The sequence below is a fragment of the Monodon monoceros genome, unplaced genomic scaffold (genome assembly GCF_005190385.1).
Source record: "Monodon monoceros isolate NGI ecotype Baffin Bay Population unplaced genomic scaffold, NGI_Narwhal_1 Super_Scaffold_4, whole genome shotgun sequence".
NCBI classification, from domain to species: domain Eukaryota; kingdom Metazoa; phylum Chordata; class Mammalia; order Artiodactyla; family Monodontidae; genus Monodon; species Monodon monoceros.
The window spans coordinates 72,697,681-72,715,957 of NW_021703781.1; the positions used below are offsets into that span (position 1 = coordinate 72,697,681).

At 38.4% G+C, this 18,277-nt stretch overlaps 1 protein-coding gene across 9 annotated transcripts in view; it reads right to left on the reverse strand.

Moving 5' to 3' along the window:
- The window catches only part of ATE1 (arginyltransferase 1), a 171,364-nt gene that overhangs the window by 106,514 nt on the left and 46,573 nt on the right, over positions 1 to 18,277 (reverse strand). For 7 of the 9 annotated variants that reach the window (XR_003797048.1, XM_029245394.1, XM_029245393.1 and 4 more), the window contains one exon: positions 396 to 428. The exons of the other annotated variants lie outside the window; for them this stretch is intronic. Coding sequence is in view for 6 of the 7 variants with exons in the window: in XM_029245394.1 (XP_029101227.1) it covers positions 396 to 428 (33 nt within the window). In the remaining variant the exon portion in view is untranslated. The remainder of the gene's footprint in view (positions 1 to 395; positions 429 to 18,277) is intronic. 9 annotated transcript variants of the gene reach the window in all.

Genomic DNA, 18,277 nt, shown 5'->3' on the forward strand with positions numbered 1-18,277 from the left:
CTCTCAAACTAACTGAAACCTGCTTGATGACAGCCTCTGCCCAGACTTCTCCAGCTCTCCTTTAACACCAGGGCAGTTTACAGAGGATAAGGCCAATGTGAGAGCGGCGTGGGAGTGAGGAGATACAACTAAGTCTCTTTAAAATGGACTGGCTTCATTCTACCCATTAAAATGGCGGCAATGACCTGCTGTGAAGGTCACTGCCCGCACAGAGCTCTGTAACTTACCGGGATAGCTCTGTAACTTATAGGAATTCTTATAAAGGGAAGTCTGCATTCATCTCATTGCTGGTATTGAAGAATACATCATGACGAAATGATCAGTCTTAAATTATCAAATGCCTCACAAAAGATACCAATAGCAATTCTCATTTCAAGGTCATTGAGTAATCTTACCTCCAAAGGTGAGCTGCAAAGGAATCTTGTGAACTGCAGAGTCACATTTGAATAAAATCAGTTTCATCCAATAAATGAGCAGCAAAAGAGAACACACAAAAAAAGGAAAAATTATTACAAAATTTTTCAAAAAGAGCACATAAAGCGAACCTAAATGTCCATATATAGTTAACGTTTCATACGTTGTATCATTCATTCACAGACTACAGAAAAGTTCAATCTAGGCCATAGCAGGTACCCAACTATGTGAACGAGTTTAAATAAACATTTTTCAAAATCTGTATAAAAACAAAGCACAACAAATTCGTCCTGAAATATTTTGCTTTTTAAAGTTTTATCTCACAACCCCTATATAATAAAACATTCTCCAAGGGAGGAATCAGCAAACTTCCTAATCATAAATGCCACAGGCAAAGTTAGGTAAATGCCAAGAGAAGAAAAAGATATAAATCAAAGGGGACACCAAGAAAAGAGAGAAATTAAAAAGCCAAGACCAAGAGAGGAGGTTGGGTGGGTGAGAGGGAAGGAAAGGGGAAGCTACTTCTCTGGTACCCAGGCTGTGATGTTTACACTGTTCTGCCCCTTCCTCTTTTTTTCAGCCCCATATGCATATTTTTTCTCTCTGCTCTCTCTTTCTCTGACACAAATAGAGCCTTATAAATTTCATCTGAAAATAAGTGTTACATGCTGACTGTTTCTCAGCATTTAAATAAAGAAACTAATTTTGGAGCTGGGGAGGAGCCATGAAAAATGACAAAGCAAATCGCAGATTAGCTCTGAAATGAGGACTGTCACATTGCTTCATACATATTCATGATGGTAATTCATAATGTTTTCTTAGATGTTATTTACAAAATCAACACTTCAAATCCTTTGAGATGTATTGTAATAATAAAAAAAAGCCAAGTAATGTAAACTCTGGATCTTACTGAATACAAATTAACTACAATAAAATGCAATGGCAGGTCTGTTTCCAAGCACTCTGGAACTTCCTCTCCACACAAAGCTCGCTAGTACTCACTGGGAATACAAATAATTTGATTCGCTTTTAGAGGTACACATTGAAATATTTCTCAATGAAATTACATGATGTCTGGGATTTCCTTCAAAACCACTGGGGGGTTGGGAGGAAAGTAATGGTGGGGAATGCACAGATAAAACAAGAAGAGTCATTATATTAAACTAGTGAGGACAGGAGATGAATATATGAGGACTCATTATACAATTCTCTCTACTTTGTGAATGTTTAAAGTTTTCATAATAAAGTTTAAAAAATATATCAGACACTTCCTCCCCCCAAAACTAAAGCAAATATTTTCCTAAAAGACTACTAGTGCATACCAAAGCCACATAATTAACTAGTAAGCATCATCTAGGCCTTAGATGACAGGGTATACTAAAATAAAGGCACCGTAAGATTTTTTTCTTAATTTAAATGATATTAATATGCACTTCAATTATATTAACTGTTAGAGGAGACATTTCTGAAAGTGCAAGATACACCAAATCTTAAAATTTCATAATGCTGATATGAAGCACATAATTCTATTGAAATTTAAAGTGCAACCTTTGTGGTCTTGGATTCTTTTTACATTAGCCTAACATAAACAATCTCCGCCTTTCCTCCCAAGAATAAAAAGTAACACTTGAAAGACTACCCAGTTTTAATAGTGGAGAAAAATGAGGCATGGTGCATTTTTATTTTAAAATGAGAAATGTGCTACTGTAGGGTTTCCGTGCTTTTCTCCAGTATGTGCATGTTAACTATATTATACATACTACATTAGAATTTAGAAGTACTTCTGGTTCAGTCGTACTTAATGCATCAATTATGATGGAAGTGTGAAATAAAATTCATATTTTATGGCAAGATAAGAAAATTTTAAACATAAAAAATTTTTCTCTGTCCTTTGGCCTCCTCTCTCCCCTTAATGTACACTGTGTATCTGCGTTATGCATCCACCAAACCTCCTCAACAATAAAGCGCAACATTCTCCCAGCACCAATAGGACAACTCCTTAAAAGATAACATTCCATCTTGATCTTGTAAGGGGTCACACAACCCAGCTCTTTGTACTTGCAGATCTGGATTGTGTAAGTCAATAATACATCATTTAATGTACAGGCTCCTGTGTCAAAAAACTTCTGTAATTGTGCTTTGACTTCTAACGGGCAGAACGGTTCTTGGAGCTTTCTGAGAGGCTGTTCCCAGGTTATAATCCTCAGTTTAGCTTGAATAAAATTTTCCATTTCTTTCTTAGTTTGACTGGACTGATTTAATTTTTCATCTGACAGAAGTCACTTCAAATAATGATAGAGTAGCATATACTCTCCAAGAAAACTATTGTCTCTCCTTGTAGCTCCAATAACTTACATACATCTTTGTCATGTACATATGTAACATTCCTGTCACAGTTTTTTTCAAAACAGACCTAAAAATTCTCTTCCTGTTTGAAGCTGCCAAAACATGAAACATATAAATACAGTTCTCAGTCAGCAAAGCAGTAAAACAGAACAAATCACAAGGCCCACACTCACTATCCTGCTCACAGGACACGAAAAAGGCTGAGAAAGGCTTTGTCTACTTCAGTGGACCAGAAAAACCCACTGCTACTTTCCCTTCAGTTAATTACTGAGTAAATTTTTTCATAATGAAATGACGCGTATTATATTCAGTCACAAAGAAGGTAATACTTTGAAAAACAATAATCATAAAACAGCAAATATAATTGCAAAATACAATTTGTATATACACTGAAATTGATAACAGAAATAGACACCTTTTAACAAATACCACCGTGATGTTAGATCAGTACCAAAAATGGCTCAATTCTGCTGTGAATCTAAAACTTCTCTAAAAAAAAGTAAAGCCTGCTATAATGTAGGGGAGCAGAATTTGCCACCCCAAAATGTGTCTCTTTGGAATATTATCTTAAACTGGTTATTTTCTAAGAAACAGCAGAATTCGGGAAAACTCTGAAAACCAAGTAGGAGTTGCCCCTTTGCAAGAAAACATTTACATTAGTAATGGAAATATTTTGTAAGGGTGTCTCCCTTGCTGTATCTGGAGGAGGAGGAAAATGTAACCAACCTGCCAAATACATAAACATAAAAACAGCAAATCAGGTGACAGAGGAATATGTTTCAAACAAAGGAACAAGATAAAACCCCAGAAGAAGAATTAAGTGAAGTAGAGATAAGCAATCTATCTGATAAAGAGTTCAAGGTGATGACCATAAAGATGCTCAAAGAACTCGGGAGAAGAATGGATGAACAGAGTGAGGAGTCAGATGTTTTTAACAAAGAGAAAATATAAAAAAGAACCAAACAGAGGTGAAGTGTACAATAACTGAAATAAATAATACACTATGGGACTTCCCTGGTGGTCCAGTGGATAAGACTCCAGGCTGCCAATGCAAGGGGCCCGGGGTTCAATCCCTGGTCAGGGAACTAGATCCCGTGTGCCCCAACTAAGAGTCCGCATGCCACAACTAAAAGAGCTCACTTGCCACAACTAAACATGCTGCAAGGAAGATCCCACGTGTCGCAACTAAGACCCGGCGCAGCCAAATAAATAAATATTTTAAAAAATAATAACAGTAATACACTATAAGGAATCAACAGTAGATTAGATGATACAGAGGAAGAGATGGGCAAGTTGGACGATAAACAGTGGAAAGCTAAACAGGAAAAAGAAGAAAAAAAAAGAAATGAGGACAGTTTAAGAGACCTCTGTAACAACATCACATGTCCTAACATTCTCATTTGTAGGGGTCCCAGAAGGAGAAGAGAGAGAGAGAGAGAGACAGAGACAGAGAGAGACAGAAAGAGGCGCAGAGGACATATGTCAGTACATAATAGCTGAAAACTTCCCTAACCTGGAAAAGGAATCAGATATCCAGGTCCAGGAAGCACAGACAGCCCAAACAGGATCAACCCAAAGAAGACCATACAAAGACACACCATACTTAAGATGGCAAAAATTAAAGATAAAGCTACAACAAAGGAGGCAAGAAGGCAAGAATATACAATGGGGAAAAGACAGTCTCCTCAATGAACTGTGTTGGGAAAACTGGACAGCTGCATGTAAAAAAATTCAACTGGACTACTCTCTCACATCATGCACAAAAATAAATTTTAAATGGATTAAAGACTTAAATTTATTTTTTAAAATATTTTATGAAGTATAGTTGATTTACAATGTTGTGTTAATTTCTGCTGTATAGCAGTGATTCAGTTATACATATATATATATTCTTTTCATATTCTTTTCCATTATGGTTTATCATAGGATACTGAATACAGTTCCCTGTGCCATACAGTAGGACCCTGCTGTTTATCCATCCTCTATATACTAGTTTGCAACTGCTAATCCCACACTGCCAGTCCTTCCCCCTCCCACGGCGCTCCCTGCCCTGGCAACCACAAGTCTCTTCTCTATGTAAAGACTTAAATTTAAATGTAAGATCTGAAACCACAAAACTTCTAGAAGAAAACACAAGCAGTACACTCTTTGACATCAGTCTTAGTAATATATTTTTGGTATGTCTCCTCAGGCAAGGGAAATAAAAGCAAAAATAAACAAATAGGACTACATCAAACTAAAAAGCTTTTTGCACAGAGAAGGAAACTATCAACAAAGCGAAAAGGCCACCTACTGAATGGGAGAAGATATTTGCAAACAATATATCTGATACAGGGTTGCCACCCAAAATATACAATTCAACATCAAAAAAAGAAATACCCTGATTAAGAAATGGGCAGAGGACCTGAAATGACATTTTTCCAAAGAAGACATATAGATGGACAACAGGCACATGAAAAGATGCTCAACATCACTAACCATCAGGGAAATGCAAATCAAAACCACCATGAGATATCACCTCACACCTGAAATGACTATTATAAAAAATACAACAAACAACAAGTGCTGGCAAGGATGTGGCAAAAAGGGAACCCACGTGCACTGTTGGTGGGAATGTAAACTGGTGCAGTGACGATGGAAAATAGTATGGAGATTCCTCAAACAATTAAAAATAGAAGTACCATCCAATCTAGCAATTCCACTCCTGGGTGTTTATCATAAGAAAACACTAATTCAAAAAGATATATGCACCCATATGTTCACTGCAGCATTATTTACAATAGCCAAGATATGGAAGCAACCTAAGTGCCCATTAATAGATGAACAGATAGGGCAATGTGGTACACACACATACACATACATACACACACACAATGGAATTTTTTTTTTTTTTTTTTTTGGCCGCACCGTGCAGCATGTGGAATCTTAGCTCCCTGACCAAGGATTGAACCTGCACCCCCTACGGTAGAAACACGAAATCTTAACCACTGTACCGCCAGGGAAGTCCCCACACAATGGAATATTACTTAGCCATAAAAAATGAAATCTTTCAATCCCTTTCCATCTTTCAAACTAAGATCCCACAAGCTGCGCAGCCTTAATTAAAATAAAATGAAATCTTGCCATTTGCAACAAATGGATGGACCTAGAGGGTATTATGATAAGTGAAAGAAGTCAGAGAAAGACAAATACAGTATGATTTCACTTATATGTGGAACCTAAAAAACAAATGAACAAACATAAACAGAAAAAGTTATAGATACAGAGAACAAACAGTTGGTTGCCAGAGGGGAGGAACATGGAGGGAGGAGAGGTGAGGGAGGTACAAACTTCCAGTTGTAAAATAAATGAGTCACAGGCATGAAAAGTACAGTGTGTGGAATACAGTCAGTAACAGTGTGACACCTCTGTACGGTGACAGACCATAACTAGAATTATCATGGTGGTCATTTGGAAATGCATAAAAATATCAAATCACGTGTTGTGTTAACAGGAACTAACACAGTATTGTAGGTCAATTATACTTCAAAAACAAACAAACAAACAGAAAAAGAGATCAGATTTGTGGTTACCAGAGGCAGAGGTGGGGGGAAGGGAAACTGGATGAAGGCAGTTAAAAAGTACAAACTTCTGGGCTCCCCTGGTGGCACAGTGGTTGAGAGTCCGCCTGCCCATGCAGGGGACACGGGTTCGTGCCCCGGTCCGGGAGGATCCCACATGCTGCGGAGCGGCTGGGCCCGTGAGCCATGGCCGCTGAGCCTGCGCGTCCGGAGCCTGTGCTCCGCAACGGGAGAGGCCACAACAGTGAGAGGCCCGCGTACAGCAAAAAAAAAACAAAAAACGTACAAACTTCCAGTTATAAGATAAGTAAGGACTAGAGTTGTAATGCACAACATGATAAACATAATTAACACTGCTATATGCTATATATGAAAGTTTTCAATAGAGTAAATCCTAAGAGTTCTCACTGCAAGGAAAAAATATTTTTCTATTTGTTTAATTTTGTATCTTTATGAGATGATAGATGGTCATTAAGCTTATTAAGACCATCATTTCGTGATGTTGTCAGTCAAATCATTATGCTGTACACCTTAAACTTATACAGTGCTGTATGTCAATTATTTTTCAATAAAACTGGAAGAAAATAAAAAGAGGGGCTTCCCTGGTGGTGCAGTGGTTAAGAATCCACCTGCCAATGCAGGGGACACGGGTTCGAGCCCTGGGCCGGGAAGATCCCACATGCCGCGAAGCAACTAAGTTGTGTGCCACAACTACTGAGCCTGCGTTCTAGAGCCCGCAAGCCACAACTACTGAAGCCCGTGTACCTAGCACCCGTGCTCCGCAACAAGAGAAGCCACTGCAACGAGAAGCCCGCATGCAGCACAACAAAGAGAAGCCTCCGCTCTCCGCAACTAGAGAAAGCCCGCGTGCAGCAGCGAAGACCCAGCGCAGCCATAAATAAATAAATAAATAAATAAATAAATAAATAAATTTATTTTTAAAAATAAAAAATAAAAAGAGAAAAGGGATACACACAGATCAATGCTATTGCTATATAGTCACCTACTGACCTTGCTTCTCTTGCAGCATTCTTACTCACCCCTCCTAGTACCATTATTCTATTCGTCATCAGTAGCCTGTCTCATAATACCTTCTCATTCCTTTCAGAGAAGTACCTAATGCTTACCAAAATTTTCTAAACAGTTTTCCAAGAACACAAAATTGTAGTTAAACCTCCTGTCAGTTATAATCACTAAATTCTTTTTCCAAGACTTGTTATTAACCATGCCAGTTACTGGGGGCAGGGTGGGGTGGGTGGGGGAATAAACAGGAGAGAAGAATACACACTACCAATTTTGTCAAAATATCCCAGTAAAACTATAATCAACCACTTATCTTTGTAATGTAAAATATTCAACACATAAGTAATTTAAGCTAATATCTTCCTGAAATGCCTTTTCTATTTAATAAGGAACCATGTTAAATTCCTATATAAAGCAGAAGGAACACCCAACAGCATTTTTTCAAGATAAGCCACAATTTTTTCCCCTAAACCAAAGAACATCAGTGAGGTATACCTATTTGTCAGAGTGGAATTCTAAGCCTTATAACGGCTCCTATGGATTACCCAGAATCTCCCTGCACTAACAAATACTTCTGCTGGTCCCGTTCCCTTAGCCTTTCACCCTGGTACACGTACTTTCTTACAAACTGTTAGACGACAAGTCTGACTACATTAGTCTATAATCTAAATTTATTTAAAATTTTATAATGATCAACCTAAATCATACCTCAATGTAAAATATTAAGGAGTATAGTTGCTTTACAATATTGTGTTAGTTTATACTGTACAGCAAAGTGAATGTATACATATATCCCCTCTTTTATGGATTTCCTTCTCATTTAGGTCAGCACAGAGCACTGACTAGAGTTCCCTGTGCTATACAGTAGGTTCTCACTAGTTATCTACTTTATACATAGTATCAGTAGTACATATATGTCAATCCCAATCTCCCAATTTTCTATCTAGATTTTGGAAGCTTTAATTATGAGTCTAAATTACATTAAGTTAAACTCTCTCCCCACCCCATTTAAAAAGTCATCAACAGAATGAAAATTAAATCTGTACTTAATAGCAAGTCAAAACTAAGGTTTGAGAACTAAGACCCTGTTTATCCTAATTTTAGTAAAAAGAGCTGATTCAGGTAATTCTGTAAATTCATTTTTACATCTATTCCCTATTCCGTTTGTTAGCAATGCAGCTGAAAGAAATGACCGCTTGTACTACCTTTTTTGGTTAGACCCAGAACCTTGGACAGGACATTAAGCTTCAATAAATCTTAAAAGATGACAATGAAAACCTAGTTTACACTCTAACATATTTAAACCTATGTCTTCTGAGCCATTTAATCTCCTTTTTTGCTGATGGAAAGAACAGTGATCTAAGAATTAGTCTGGAACCTCACCAGCTCTAGCTACTTGAGTACTCACATTATTTAGGTCTTAGTTTTCTATCTACAAAATGATTTCAGCCTAATCACTTTCACCGGTGGTATCCTGTGGCATGTCAAGTTCCCAAAACACTCTCTAAAAAATGATTCCATGGCCCAATAAGTTTGGGAAATGCTGCATACTATTGCTGTCTCACTTCCCCTTCATCTTAGAGAAGTACAAGGTATACTGACAAATTACAGGCCCTGAGAATTCCCACAGTCAAACAAAACACCCTAGAAGATGAATAAGTTCTGGGGATCTAAAGCACAGACAGCCCTGTGATTACAGAGAACAATACTGTACTATATACTTGAAAGTTGTTAAGAGAGTAAGTCTTGAATGTTCTCACCACAAAAGAGAAATGCGAATTATGTGACATGATGGAAGTGTTGGCTAACTCTATGGTGGTAACAATATTGCAACGTACCTATATCAAATGAATATGTTGTACACCTTAAAGGTACACAACATTATATAACTATATCCCAATATAGTTAGAAAAACAAAAAAAAACCCTTCAATTTCATTTAATCTAGTGCTTTCCAAAGTTTCATAACCAAAGAGATCTGTTTGTTGGTTGGTTGGGTTTTAATTTCATGTAACATTAATTAACATTCCACAGAACCAATATTCCACAAAACTCATTCTAAGAAACACTGGCCCCTGCCAACTCTGAATCATTTTCCCCAATCTATACTTAATAGAAATGCTCACTGAAAATACTCAGTATGGCTGTTTACACTGTCAGAAAAATCTAATATAAACTATCAATGAATCAATGGCTCTTCTCCCCCCTTTAAAAGTCATGGTCCCTGCCCAATAATATCCCTCAAGGGGATCCTTGCAATATTTAGCACTTTGGATTGGTGAAGGGACTAATGCTCAAGCCCACACCATGGAAGGAACTGTAACAAATGCCTCTTTAAAGATTAACATCGGCCCAGAATCACAAAAGTCCGTAACGCTAACACACAGAGCGAGCTATAAATGTTTTGCTCATAGTGTTGAATCCAGTTTGCTAATGCACATCCTAATTAGTGAGCTACTTCAGTGCACATTCTTTTACTCCTTGCAATGCTCTCCCCAATTTCTAACAGCAATAGGGATTTGGGCTATAATTAAGTCACTCACTAACACCTACCTCATGTGTTCACTATAATAACTGTATATTTTATAAACAGTGGCTCTGTATCTATTAACACAAATAGTATACATCTGAACTTATTATTTACTACCTCCAACTTTGGTGTTCCTGTTTCTAAAATTAAAAGGTTAAGTTTGAAACATGAATCTATAAATCTAGAAAACAATGCCCTAATTCTATAGCTTGAAGAGCTATACTCAAAGATAACAGAATCTAAAAGAATTTTGTTGCTTTTCAACATTACCAGCAGTGAACAAAATCACCATGAACAGAGTTCACATCGAAATGCAAAGAAAAGGAGTTCTTGGCAAAGTCACCAAAAGGAATACCCACCAAAGACAGACTCAAGTGCTGGTGACATCATGTGCTGAGAACAGACCTGTTTGCTTCTCTAATGGGAGGATCATTCTGTCACGGGACCCTATGACCTAAAGACCTGCCTGTTTACAACATCGAATAAGTTAAGGACCAGCCCAAAATATTAAAATATCTCATAAGAAGTGTGGAAATAATTTCAGAAGTGTGTTTAAAAGAAAAAGTACCTTAGGATTTCTTTAAAGTCAACATTGGGACCAAACTTTTATGTAATAAGAGAAATCCTTAAATCTGTTGCTTTCTTAATCTATAAACTGTGTTCAAAAATGCAACAAAATGGAAGGACTTGCCTGGTGGCGCAGTGGATAAGAATCTGCCTGCCAATGCAGGGGGCACGGTTCAATCCCTGGTACGAAAAGATCCCACATGCCACGGAGCAACTAAGCCCGTGTGCCACAACTACTGAGCCTGTGCTCTGGAGTCCGCAATCCACAACTGCTGAAGCCCACGCGCCTAGAGCCGGTGCTCCGCAACAAGAGAAGCCACCGCAAGGAGAAGCCCACGCACTGCAGTGAAGAGTAGCCCCTGCTCACCACGACTAGAGAAAGCCCACACGCAGCCACGAAAACCCAACGCAGCCAAAAACAAATAAACTTAAAAAAAGAATGCAACAAAATGGAAACACTTGAACATTGCATTTTTCTAAAAATAATATTTTCTTAGGTATTGAGTATAGGTATTTCCAGATTGGGAAAGGTATTTGGAATATACTTATACAGGCAGCCCTCCAAGTTCCGTATCCACAGACTCAACCGACCGTGGATGGAAAATATTTTTTTTTTAATTCCAGAAAGTTCCCAAAAGAGTACATACATATGTGAAAATTCAATAAGTTGTACATCCAAGATTTGCACGCCTTAATTTTAAAAAAGGAAATAAAAAGAAAAAAAATTATTGTATTTCTCCTGGGGATTTTTCCTAAAAATCACTGAAACAACAGAATTTTACAGTTAAGAGGAATCCTGGCAGTTATCTAGTCCAACAGCTTTAGTTTACATCTAGATAAACTGAGGTCCAGAAATGTTACATTAGTTTACAGTCAGTTAGCAACAAAACTAGGATTAGAACCTAGAAGCTTTTTCCAATCCATGTTTCCCTTCACTGTATCATTGACTAAACACAACCATTAATCAGAATTCACCAAGGAGGCAATAAAGCCCAAACATACCAAGTCTCAGTGTTATAAAACAACACTAAAATGTGGTGATATATAGGTGTTCAGGTAACAAGGAAACAAAGTAACAAGTCTACAACAAAACATATAAATTTTTATGATAATGAAAATCAGCCAATGAATGGCAAAAAGAAAGAGGAGATTAAAAAAACAAAACACTCATAAGCGACATAGATAAGAAAGGAGATGTGCCACGCCTTGTTTTCCAGCCTCACCACTGTTCCTGCTGTTCTGTGAACATGTCATGCCTGAAATGTACCTCCCAAAGAAACGCACAGGTGCATGCTCTCCATCCAGGTGTCTGCCAAGCAGCCCCTCTCCTCAGAGCCTCTCCTGACGTCTTCATATAATTATCGCCACCACCTCTGTCCCTCACCGCTTCTTCACTCTTCCTGTCAGCAGGTACTATACTGACACTATACTGCATACTTACTTGTTTATTCATCCTCCTCACTAGCATATAATATCCCTGAGGTTGAGAACGTTTCTCTCTTGTTCACTACCCAGAGTCTAAAATGATGCCTGGCACATAGTAGGGACTCAACGAATATTTGCTGCTTAAATGCCCAGATGCATTCATTCATTTGTGAATTGGATTAATCAATTCATAAACGAATAAATGAATATCCATATTTTGCTCTTTTCCCCTATGTGTCTTCATGGCCCCTGGCTACTTTGCAAAATTGTGTCATTTGGTCGAGGTGAGATGCCACAAACAGAGAGAAGCAGTCACCAGTAACCAAGAGCTGGTATCTGTGAAGAAACAGCCTGTGCCCCTCTCATCAGCTCTCCTCAGGACCACCTATGTCCTCAATACACTCCTTTAATTTCCTGCAGGGAAACTTCCAGTATTATTTTTGAGGAGCAACTACTCAAAAGATTACTGAGGACAAAACTAGGTATCACTTAAATGGCACTAAGTTGGTAAAAGAATTCAAATTGACCTTGAAAAACTGGGTGTCTTCCAAAAATCTGAATGACATGAATTAGGGATAAGCAGAAAACACCACAAAACTTAGAAATAAAGTCTCTTAGCAGGAGAGCACAGTCAAAACAAAATTTATTTTAAAAGCTCTCTAGTCGGGCTTCCCTGGTGGCGAGGTGGTTGAGAGTCCGCCTGCCGATGCAGGGGACACGGGTTCGTGCCCCGGTCCGGGAAGATCCCACATGCCGCGGAGCGGCTGGGCCCGTGAGCCACGGCCGCTGAGCCTGCGCGTCCGGAGCCTGTGCTCCTCAACGGGAGAGGCCACAACAGTGAGAGGCCCGCGTACCGCAAAAAGAAAAAATAATAATAAAAAATAAAAGCTCTCTAGTCAAAGTACTAAGAAATTGAACATATTATCAGCAATTTAATTATTATTGAAAATACTCGATTATATTAACACATGAATAACGGTTATAGGTACTGCTTGCATACTTATCAGACCAAGTGATCCCAGGCAAGATCAAATATCTCTACATCATGCCAGGTAACATATATTTCCATTACTCTTTAATATTATTGGGATTTTAACATTTTAAACATTAATGCAAACTTATGAAAAGAAGTTTTTCATTTTTTAAAATGTGCAGAGGACCGTGTCTTATTCATCTATGCATCCCCATGACCTACCACAGTGACTGGAACATGCAAGGAATTAAATATTTATATGATTGGTTGGACAGAAGAATCACGTTCCTCCACAGCCCAGGAGAAAGAAACATGGGAGCCGTTCCACGGGTAAAACTTTGAGCTGTCTCTAGAATGACTGTCGCAGAAAAGCCAACATGTATGTTATTTTACAGACAATACTTACAGACCTACACAAATATATCCCCTAGTTTTTTACACATTTACATATTCTGGATTTTTAAAATCACATATATAATGTATATATTTACTTTTATAATTAACTACTGACTAGAAGCAAATCAACTGCTTTTTAATCATGCAAGCAGTTAGCTAAACTTATTTGGCATATCATATGAATTTCCACGGCAAAAACACAAACTTTCCTTGTTTAGGCCAGTCCTCAATAGGTGGCACTGTTCACTTGTCATTACCAGGAGGTCATAAAACTTGAAGCTCCTCAGGCTTAATGGAAAAAGCAGACCTAAAATACAAAAACGAAAGACAAACGGCAATGGTGCCCACAACAAGATGATCCCTAGCACACTAGCTTTGCACCCACTAAAATGTGCTTAACTCGTAGGGGTCAATTTCTCAACACTCTCTCAGCTTTTACTTCTTACAGAAGGACCACTGTCAAGAGCTTTGACATCACATGAATTTTCCTTTGGCTTCACGTCACAAGTTTCAAGAACGCTATTTTCTTTCTTGCAGTTTTCCATTTGGCAAATGGAAAATACATTTTTTTAAAATGTATTTATTTTTGGCTGCGTTGGGTCTTTGTTGCTGCATGTGGGCTTTCTCTAGTTTCAGTGAGCGGGGGCTACTCTTTGTTGCAGTGCGTGGGCTTCTCTTGTTGCGGAGCAGGGGCTCTAGGTGTGCGGGCTTCAGTAATTGCGGCGCGTGGGCTCAGTAGTTGTGGCTCGTGGGTTCTAGAGTGCAGGCTCAGTAGTTGTGGCACACGGGCTTAGCTGCTCCGTGGCATGTGGGATCTTTCTAAACCAGGGCTCGAACCTGTGTCCCCTGCGTTGGCAGGCGGATTCTTAACCACTGCACCACCAAGGAAGCCCTCCAGCTGTTTCTTTTGTTTGTCTGTTTGTTTGTTTATACTGCAGGTTCTTATTAGTCATCCATTTTATACACATCAGTGTATACATGTCAATCCCAATCGCCCAATTCAGCACACCACCATCCCCATCCCACCGGGGTTTTCCCCCCTTGGTGTCCATACGTTTGTTCTCTACATCTGTGTCTCAACTTCTGCCCTGCAAACCAGTTCATCTGTACCATTTTTCTAGGTTCCACATACATGCGTTAATATACGATATTTGTTTTCCTCTTTGTGACTTATTTCACTCTGTATGACAGTCTCTAGATCCATCCACGTCTCAACAAATGACTCAATTTCGTTTCTTTTTATGGCTGAGTAATATTCCATTGTATATATGTACCACATCTTCTTTATCCATTCGTCTGTCGATAGGCATTTAGGTTGCTTCCATCCAGCTGTTTCTTAAAAACAGTCAACTCAGTTGCCCATTCATTCAATGAATGTTCACTAGGCATCTACTCCATTCCTGGCACTCGGAAGCGTATATTCCTTCTGACTCTGACAGAGTATTTTATAAGTTGGTTTACGAGCACAAAGTATACCACAGATTATGGTAGTTTAATACAATATAGCTAATTTTTCAAAAGGAGAGATCTAGTCACAGAATAAGCAAGAAGCTCCATCACCAGAGTTAAGGCACAAGAACATCCACAGTTCCTTTGTTTCCAGTTCTAAGCAAAGCGATTAAGAAATATACGTATATAGCTTCACCAAATGACACGTTTTATAGATTTTATGTGGTATAATAGTATTTTAAAGACTAAAATCACATGTTGATGAACCAAACTGAACGGTTTTGAGTATTATTACGTTTTTCCTCTGAAAGAACTGATTCTAATTTAATATTAAAATTTAAAACATATAAGATCTTTTAATTCAAACAGATATAAGAATTAAATGGAAAAACAAACAACAAAGAAAAATATAATTTAATTTGCAAATGTTGGCTGGATGGACCAGAAGTATCACTTGTTTGCCCCTGACCTTGGTGTCTCTGATGCTTCCTAATGGTTTATCATCATCCCCATCCTACCATCTCAAGTTTAGTCAAAAATTATTTAGCCAAGCACCTTTACCTTGACTTAATCCTCACAACAAACCCCATGTGATGTTCCCCCCAAGTTTACAAATGAGGAACCTGAAGAGCGGAAAGCAGAGGGAGCAGGAACCTGCTCAAAGCCACACAGGTAATAAGTGGAAAAGATGAGAGTTAAGGCAAGAGTGCCTGATCAGAGTCCACACGTCACACGTGATGCTACTCAGCCTTCCTGTCATCAGTATTCTTACCCAAAATGTCTAGAATTATAAACACACAAGCGCTGTCTACTAGTACTGGTGTCATCTTCACACTGTTCAAACCAGATCATTTATCACAGGGCTCATCTCTCCTTCTGCAGCTGGTTAATCAAGTATCAACGTCCACTTCATGCCACACGTTCCATTTGACACCAAACATCCTGCTTCACTGTCTCATTCCTCAGCTTCCAGAAGACAATATAAATATGTACATATTAACTATAATGGTTACTGTTATATTGTTATACCTTAGCTAGAGGTCAATTATCAAACTACTCTAGAATTTCAGACATTCAAATCCCAGAAGAAAGCAATAAAGGTTAAAATGAGGACTCAAAAAGGCATGTCCTAATGCTTATGTTCCCAACTTGCAAAAGAATCCCTCCAACTCCCTTTGCCATTTTCCCCTTGACTATTACTTTACAAACAATAAACTTGGTGATCTAGTTTCCAAGCCAGTAACTAATACAGCCACTCCTCCCTTTACACCTGCTCTTCTCTTCCTTTAACATTTAACCCTACTGGGTAATTTGCTCATTCGGTGTGCTGTAGATGAAGATGTAGATGAAGATGAAATGAAATATGCTGTAGATGAAGATGAAATATCAGATGAAGATCCCGTGCTCTTGTGGAGCTCACATTCTCGGGTGGGAAGGAGTGCCCAGAGATAGTCATTAAAGAGTAAGCACCCTGGGGGCTTCCCTGGTGGCGCAGTGGTTGGGAGTCCGCCTGCCGATGCGGGGGACGCGGGTTTGTGCCCCGGTCCGGGAAGATCCCACATGCCGCGGGGCGGCTGGGCCTGTGAGCCATGGCCGCTGAGCCTGCGGGTCCGGAGCCCGTGCTCCGCAACGGGAGAGGCCACAACAGTGAGAGGCCCGCGTACCGCAAAAAAAAAAAAAAAAAAAAAAAGAAGAGCAAAAAAAGATGAAAAGAGTAACTTTACAGAAAAAAGCAGTAGTCTGAGGGCATGTGGTACACAGAAGTACTGTAAGAGCAGAACACTCCTGAGGGAATATGCAGGTCATTATCAAGACAAGTCCTGCTCAGTATTCTGTGTGAGAAGGCAGGGAAGAACACAGTACATTTGGACATAAAATTTTAACAATAAAAATGCTTCAATTATTTGGAAAATTTGCTTATGTTGAACATTTCATTCACTGATGTCAGTTATTCTATGTTAACTATTTACGCCCACTTTTACGTCTTCAAATGACAACACCACGGTCCAGTGTAAAGCACTTAAATTTGGAATCATTGCTCTGCCACTAACCACCCATATTATCTTAGACAAATTAACTCTCTAAGTAAGAGAAGTGAATCTATACCATCTACACAATCACAAAGGTCCTTCCGTCTCTAATGTTGTATCATGCTACGATTTTACGATCTGAGACAAGTTTTGGAAATTATTAACCAAAAGAAACTTTAAGAAAAAATGTCCCCAGCGTTAGTTTAACTCTACCCCTTTGCATCTCCCTCAGAATTAACATTATCATGAGGATAAAACTGTGGCCTCTCCTCTAAATTTATTTAAGTAAATGATCTTAAAATCTTGGTAATTTAACTACTATTAGTAACAAATGTCATGCAACATACCTTAAGACAGACTACAATACAAAAGTGCCCTTACTTAGGAGCTGCTCATAAAAAGTGGTTTTTTTGACTGAACTGTACAAATATTGCCTAGGCCCTCTACTTTACTCAAGAAAATAGGCTTAAAAAGTGTCTTAAAAATTTCAAAATGCTCACACCTAGCCATCATTCAAATTCTGTTAATTATGACAGATATTTATAAAATAGTATATGCCTATCCTATACATGGTTGTCTGGTTTCTTTGCATAATTGAAGCAAGAGGTCAGCATGATACAGTGAATAATTTTCTAAATATAAGTTGTTATTCAATATTTTCATATACATAGAGTAAGGCTATTAAGAAGGAAAAATGAATCTGAAAGCTTCTCTAGGTTAAGTTCCAGAAAATACTTAAATCTTTAACAAGCAAAGAATCACTTGTAATTATCATATTCAATGCCTCAATGCAAACTAATTCTTATAAATGGCAGAAGAAAAGCATTATCCATACTTCATAGGCTGTAAACACACATGCCACACTGGGATAGGACTGAGCCCGGATGAAGGAACGAGCCTGTTCCAGATCTACAGCACCACCTGGTGGCTGGAGTGAGACAACAGTCCGGTATTCTACCACCTCCTTTCATTGCTCCATGGGGTCAGAAGGGACACATGGCAAACTTTTCTTTACCACACTTACTGTCTAATCATTTATGCCTGAATATAAGATAACTTTCCCCAAAATAAATATCCCTCAGAAGTAGAGGTCTCCTGATATGTGAGTCTCTCACAGTAAATTCTCTGAACCAGTTTAGAAAACAGTGCTTTCTGGGAAAGCACAGTAGCCTGAAATACCTCAATCACTGTAACTTTTAAATTTATACAAGATCACCTGATGGAATAAGCAAAGAGAAATTAAAGTATGTACAGGTAAAAGAGCATAATTTCAGGGACAACAAACAAAAAGTGGCAAGGGGAAATAGGGCTAAGTGCTGACAGTGCCGAAGCTGAGCGATGGGCATACGGGGTTCACTAAACTATTATCTCTACCCTATGAACGCTTGAAACTTTCAATTTAAAAGGCTTTTTTAGAAAATTAAAGTAAAAATATAAAATTCAGATTTATTAATCCTAGTGATATGTCTTTCAAATAACATGTGAACTTCTTTCCAAAAAAGCCTTTTAACCTAAAACTACTCTAAAAAACAAAGTTTGTTCATCTTTTTCTTTTAAAGAAGCCT